At 36.2% G+C, this 7,117-nt stretch overlaps 1 protein-coding gene across 1 annotated transcript; it reads left to right on the forward strand.

The window, feature by feature from the left end:
- The first annotated feature begins 4,855 nt into the window (after window positions 1–4,855).
- LOC120636950 lies at window positions 4,856–6,038 on the forward strand. Its single transcript, XM_039908528.1, has 2 exons — window positions 4,856–4,942; window positions 5,188–6,038. Exon 2 carries the CDS (start codon window positions 5,211–5,213, stop codon window positions 6,036–6,038), a length of 828 nt encoding a protein of 275 aa, XP_039764462.1. The 5' UTR covers window positions 4,856–4,942; window positions 5,188–5,210.
- The last annotated feature ends 1,079 nt before the right edge of the window (window positions 6,039–7,117 follow it).

Consider the following 7,117-nt stretch of genomic DNA (forward strand, 5'->3'; position numbering starts at 1 on the left):
GATGTTATCTGTCCATCGCGTTGGGGGCCGACCTACGCTGCGTTTACCGGTGCGGGGACGCCATTCCACCTTAAGACCCAAACGTCCAACCGACCCCAAGTTTTTGCCCTTTTAGGGTAATTTTATTTCGAACTAAACTGTCACCGCTTTTAAGTTCACACAGTTCATAATTATTTAGTAACTATCACATGGGAGTAATGATAATCGGCATTAAAGGCTTAATTTACTCTGCGAAAGGTACGGGGAAGAACAAGGCCAATTTCTTAACTCAGTCGTGGTACTGAAATATATTAATTAAAACTGATTTTTGAGTAAGACATAGCTTGAATACAATAGTCATAGTTGAAATATTTTTTTACATAAAAAAAAACAGGCAACACGTTCAATGACAAGAAGTAAGAGCAAGAATAAACTTACAGTGCAATATACTAGGTTACATAAAATTCATAATTCGTTTAAAAGAAATTGCATACAATTCTACAATAAACTACCAATTGACATCTTGGAGATGTCTCTTAAAAAGTTCAAAGTTTGTATTAAACGTAAGCTTATAGAAAAGTCCTATTATAGTATAAAGGACTACGTAAACGATAAAATAGCTTGGGTGTAAATTATTGCTCTAACCAGGTTGCTCTTCTAATAATTTAAATGACATGGTGATGACAAAAAAAAACACCCGGCTAAGTTTGTTGTGGGCTTCTTCTTAGACCGGGACGCGTTTGGAACCCTCATCTCACTACCGTGTAATTCTTATGTACGCATCAAAAGTGCCACCTATGGGCCAACTTGAATAAAGATATTTTTGACTTTGACTTTGACATTTACAATAACTTAAGGTTATTCGCATTAATTTTTTTTCCTAATTTTCACCTTCCTGATTGACCTGATTATTTAATTAATTACTACACAACACACACAATACAATATTAATTAATTAATTACTTAATATTTAATAAATTATTAATTAATTTATTAATTATTAATTAGTTTATAGTTTCAATTTTAACGTTCAATATGCAATAGAATGATTTTCGTTAAAGTCCCTTAAACGTATCTAACAGCAATGTCAACGGACAGTTGTTTGTCTATTCGAAAGAGACAGGCTAAGCTGCGGATAAATGGAGTAAACCTCAAGACTTCAGATATGTGGATTCCAAATCCATTAGTAAAATCCGGATCTTAAATGGGATTACTGTGAGAAACTCTCGTTCCTCACTGCACAGATTTTCGGGAATAATCGTTTTTACGAAAACAAAATTACTTAGAATGATGACTGAGATTTTCTTTGAAAATGTTATTGAAATGATAAATTGAGTATGATTTTCGATACGAAAAAAAAACATCTACACCCTTTTAGTAACTTTTTAGTATTGTCTAAGGTAAGTACTATGAGGTACTTAAAACTGTTTTCAGTATACGATTATAAAATTAGCTTTTCGGAAAGATATAGACAGCCGGTTGGCGCAGTGTGCAGTGACCTTGCTTTCTGAGTCCAAGGCCGTGGGTTCGATTCCCACAACTGAAATTTGTGTGATGAGCATGGATGTTTTTCAGGGTCTCGGTGTTTATCTGTATATCATAAGTATCATAATATTCATCAGTCATCTTAGTACCCATAACACAAGCTTCGCTTACTTTGGGGCTATGTGGCAATGTGTGTATTGTCGTAGTATATTTAAAAAAAAAAAAAAACAAAAAAAGACGCGTAGAAAACGATTAGGGATATGGTTTAATATAACTCACATACTCCCTAATATGTTAGCCCGTTACGACTGCATCATCTATCACCACCAGGCGAGATTGCAGTAGTGGAAGACAATAAAAAAATTATGTTAAAAAGTTGTTAACATTTTAAACACAAAGTAAACGTTTTTTTTATGCAAAGTCGTTTAAAGGCCTACGGGTTGTGAGGAAAAGTTCTCTTAAAAACCCCATTACTTAGCTTGGATTCAAAATCCATTAATATAATCCACGCTGAAAGAGGTATCCATCTAAGAAATACTCCTTTCCTTGGGCGGCCTAATTGCGTTTGGTAAATAACAACAAAAATATAATATACATTTATTATAAAACATAGTAATGTAATTAATGCTAAATTGTCTATTTGTCTCTTCATTTGCTACTTAAGTTCGGTTCAACCACTTGCACTAAACTGATTTTGATGAAATTTGGCACATGTATAGCTTAAACAAAATCCGACGGTAGAATCGGGTTAAAAAGTATACTTACTTAGTACTTTAGTAAGTGACAAGCATTTTTATGAAAAGAAAAATAAAATAAAACTACTAGTTAATCTTCGAGTCGTAGATACAAGTAGGTAAGTCGGTTGTGGCCGCGTATGAAACAGATCCTCTACGCAATGCGATCGCCAACTAAAAGGATTACCTTTATACACACTGTTAGATCAGATGATTTGTGTAGCTATTTACCTAAGTCTTTGACCAACATCGCTGCAAAAATCAATACTGTGTTTCAATGTCACTCTATTAATAGCTACCTATTTTAGATTTAAAAAGACTTGAAACCTTGCAATATATTATAATATTTATCTTTCTATATATATTTCTTGTGTGCGTGTGTATGTCACTGAACTCTTCGATTCTCACTCTTCGAACTCACTGAACGGCTGGACCGATTTGAATGAATTTTTTGGTATGCGTTTTGGTGGCACCCTGGATGGTTTAGATTCACAAATCAGCTCGACAGATGGCGCTGGGGTCCGCTAGAATAAGTATATATTTCTTGTGTGCGTGTGTATGTAACTGAACTCCGCCTAAACGACTGGACCGATTTGAATGAATTTTTTGGTATGCGTTTGGGTGGCACCCTGAATGGTTTAGATTTACAAATAAGCCCGACAGATGGCGCTGGGGGCCGCTAGCATACTTATATAATATTAAAAAACTGTAACAGGAGGATGTTTGTTTTTTAAGAAACGAATTCATTGACTTTAAAAAAGGATGACATTTTGCACCGTTACGCTTATTTTACATTAGAATCGTCCAGTTTAGGAGCGTTTAGAAATAACATTAAATAGGTATAGTTGGTGAGTTCAATCAGAATTAGAAGGCCTGCCGTTTGGTGACTTGCTAAGACCAGATCTTTTTAAGAAAATCAATAGATTTAAGTCACGTATTATGTATTCATTGTTCCTAGGTTTAACTATTTAGGTAAATCAATAATGCGGCAAAACGAATGTCAATAATTTGCATTAATTTGTTGGTTATATATGGGTCGACGGAAGTGTGCTTGCAGATCGTAATATATATGTCACCAACACTCCTCTGCCTCTGCCTGCATCTACGGGTAGTGTACGCGGCGACTAAGGAAATATAAAAGAAAATGGACAACAGCGTCCTCCGTGCTACCACTATCGCCAACCTGCCCAGCGTGGTGATTATGGGCAAAACCTTTAATCCAGCAGGGTTGTTTTCGAGAGCGTTCCCGTGGCCCTACCACTAGGTGACTTGTTGGAACACCGTGAGATTTTAGCCGGTACGAGTCCGACATAACCACTGTCCTCCCCGTGGTGCGTTGGTCCATGAGGATTTCCCCCCGAAAAAAAAAGGCCTTTAGTCCAGCAGAGGACTGTTATAGGCTATTGTTGTAGGAAAGACTTTGGCTTCCGTTTCGGGGGAACGTGTTGACACGAATCTTTCAGAGCTCGATTTAAGCAATTAAATATCACTTTTTAAAACGTTGTAGAAAAACAGCGCAAGGTAACTTGCATGCCTGAAAATTGAATTAAGTGTACCAATCTGCACTTCAATACGGTATGGCGGACTACGGCCCAGGATTATACTTTAAAATGGACGCATTTTTCCTATTTCTACTATGTAGCCGATAAAACTAATAATAATAATAATAATAATATCTTTATTTTATCAAAATAAACGTATACATTTCATGAGTGTGAAGCCCTGTCTCCTGCGGTAGTTAAAACTGTGTTACAGGAGACAGTGTCTTCCCTATATCTATGGTCTTATTAACAAACGTTTGACAATTTACAGGGAAAATTATATAAAGGAAAGAAAAGAAATAAATAAATGAAAAAAAAAAAAAAAAGAGAATTATGTTAATTTTTGAGGCGGGTGCTTTTGTTACGGGTAGGTACATTTGATTTGTTTGTGGGTGTGCGCGTGTTTGTATGCGTGTGTGTGAGCATGTTTGTATGCGTGTGTGTGTGCGTGTTTATATGCGTGTGTGTGTGCGTGTGTGTTTGTGTTTAATTTGTAATTTGTTTTATTTAAATTAGATATTCTTATGAAATATAAAACCACATATTCACATAACCAAGTAAAAGTTAAGCTCTCAGTTCCTGACTTGACAAGCAAAGGTGCGGCCATAAGCTAGTTCTATTATTATAATTGGAGAAGTCAAAGAAAGTGGTGGTGAGATATTTCTCACCTGAGGTGTGGATCCAATTAAACATGGCATTCTCGAGACAGCGCCCTTTGGCGAGAATAAAAATGTTTGTTTTTAAATTTTTCATATTATTGCTATGTGATAATATAATATTATACTTCGCATCTCTCCCGAAGATGATTACTATTTACATGCAGCAGTACGCAAGTTTATGCTGTCCTAATCACACATTTAAAGTTATTTAACATTTTTAAATCGATAAATTAGTTGAAATTTGACTTATTCTAACTTATTACCTATCTCCCACCACTATGCACCCCGCCCTATTGAATCGGGTGGACAGTCATTAAGTAATTTTGTGTTGTCCGAGTCACACGTATCCATATTTGCGCAAAGTTCGAAGAAATTGGGAAAAGAAAACGAGCTGAAAGTGATATGGTAAATAGAATATTTAAAAAGTTAGTGAAAAGAAGAAAAATAATTATTTCATCATCGTCATCGTCCGAAGACTCGTCGAATCAAGATAGTTTGTTATCACCCACGACAGAAGCTTCAGCTGGTGACCGAGAAATTCAAGGTTAGCAAAAATAATAGTTTTTTACCTGCTTACCCGCTACTGTTTTGTTTTTGTTAATAACTCTAAATAAACCTTCATGTACTGTCCCGACGTAAAACGTGTGTGGAAATTGTATCCCGGCATTATATTGTGTGTGGATAAAAATATAAATAATGAAATAATATTTGTTTATTGTAACTGCTCCGACGCAAAGCGTGTGTGAGTTTTTCAAATGGTACAAATTGATTGGTTTGTCGTCTTTACAGACGAAGTCCCATTTGAGCTACCAATGGAAGGCCAGCTAATAGAGGAAAATGACGAGTTGGATCCAGAGATATTGCAACTATTGGGCTCAGACCCGACACAAGACAAATCTTTTGGAGAAAACATACACAAAGATTTAGCTTCACGATGGAAACATATTTTGACTAACGGGTTGCTTAAGGAAGAGAAAATTGATCTCCTAAAACGATACCTACCACCTGAAAACTGTTTATATATGAAAGCACCTATTCTAAACTCTGAAATAAAATCTGCATTATCCGAGATTAACGTTAAGAGGGATGTTTATAGTGAACAAAAGCAAAATCAAATGTCAAGCTGTATCTCTGCCATCGGCAAAGCACTGAACTTGATCTTAGCTCAAAAAGAAAGTTCTCAAGAAGTTATAAAAACTTTGAGTGACGCCGGGCGATTGCTATGCGACACTCACTACAGAGAATCCCTCTCTAGACGCTTTGCAATTGTCAACTGTATTAGTAAACAAAAAAGAGACGTAATTAAAAATACAAAAATAGATAACTATTTGTTTGGTTCAAAATTGTCTGAACACTTAAAGTCATCAAAAGCTATATCAACTTCCGCATCAGAGTTGAGATTTAACAGCGCTAAAACGAATCAGCTTCGCTCACAACCGATCTACTCGGCTCGCAACCCGGTTACTTTAAACGCACGGGGGGCACCGCGAGCACCAGCTGCCGAGACGCGAGTGTACCCGGGCCAGCATCGGCAGCCGCCGGCGCGAGCGCCAGCGCCCGCGCCGCGCGACTACCGACGTGCGCCGCCTCCGCCGACGACTCACCGCTCGAGATACTACGCGTCAAGTCGCCGACGCTAATTCCTTCGCAACAGGTACACAACGCAGTGACGTATAAACCTACAGCCGGCAGACTTCAGTATTTTCTGTCTGAATGGTTGCAGATTACGAATGATAATACTATTTTGTCCTGGATTAAAGGTTATAAAATTCCCTTCCATAGTGCTCCTTATCAAATAGATAAAGTCAAAAGTAGGTCATATTCTTCCGAAGAAATAAACATAATCAATGAGTGCGTTGCGGAATTATTAGCCTTAGGTTTGGTTTCGACTTGTTTTCAGTCTGAAAAACAATTCATCTCACCAATTTTTACAGTTCCTAAGCCAAACGGAAAGCACCGGTTTATATTAAATTTAAAAAAATTAAATAAATTCATTTATATTAATCACTTTAAAATGGAAGACTATCGCACTGCAATAAAATTGATTAATAAAGATAGTTTCATGGCCACGATAGATATAAAGGATGCATATTTTTTACTACCAGTTGCTCTAAGTGACAGAATATACCTCCGGTTCATGTGGAACAATCAACTATTTGAGTTCAACGTTTTACCGTTTGGCCTCTGCACTGCTCCTTATGTCTATACAAAGTTACTAAAACCTGTTCTCCACCATTTACGCTTGTTAGGCCATTTATCAGTTAATTTTCTTGACGATTTTTTATGCATTGGGAATACGTTTCAGAGTTGTAAAGATAACGTACAAGCAACAAAAAACTTACTTATAAAATTAGGATTTTTAATCAATGATGTTAAAAGTCAAATTTACCCACATAAAAGATGTTTATTTTTGGGTTTTATTTTTGATTCATCTAAAATGTATTTGACTTTACCTGTTAGTAAGAAAAAACGTATAAATTCATTTACAAATAAATTATTAAATACAAAACAATGCACCATCAGAAAACTTGCTAGTTATGTTGGTTTGTTAACGTCTGCGTGTCCCGCAGTCGACTATGGATGGGTTTATACAAAAATGTTTGAAAGAGAAAAATTTTTAGCCCTCAACTATTCTAATAATTATAACAAGTATGTAACCTTATCTGAACATTTAAAAGATGATTTCATATGGTGGAGAGATCACATAGACTCTGCCAGT

Source organism: Pararge aegeria, chromosome 3 (genome assembly GCF_905163445.1).
Source record: "Pararge aegeria chromosome 3, ilParAegt1.1, whole genome shotgun sequence".
In the NCBI taxonomy this organism is placed as follows: Eukaryota; Metazoa; Arthropoda; class Insecta; order Lepidoptera; family Nymphalidae; genus Pararge; species Pararge aegeria.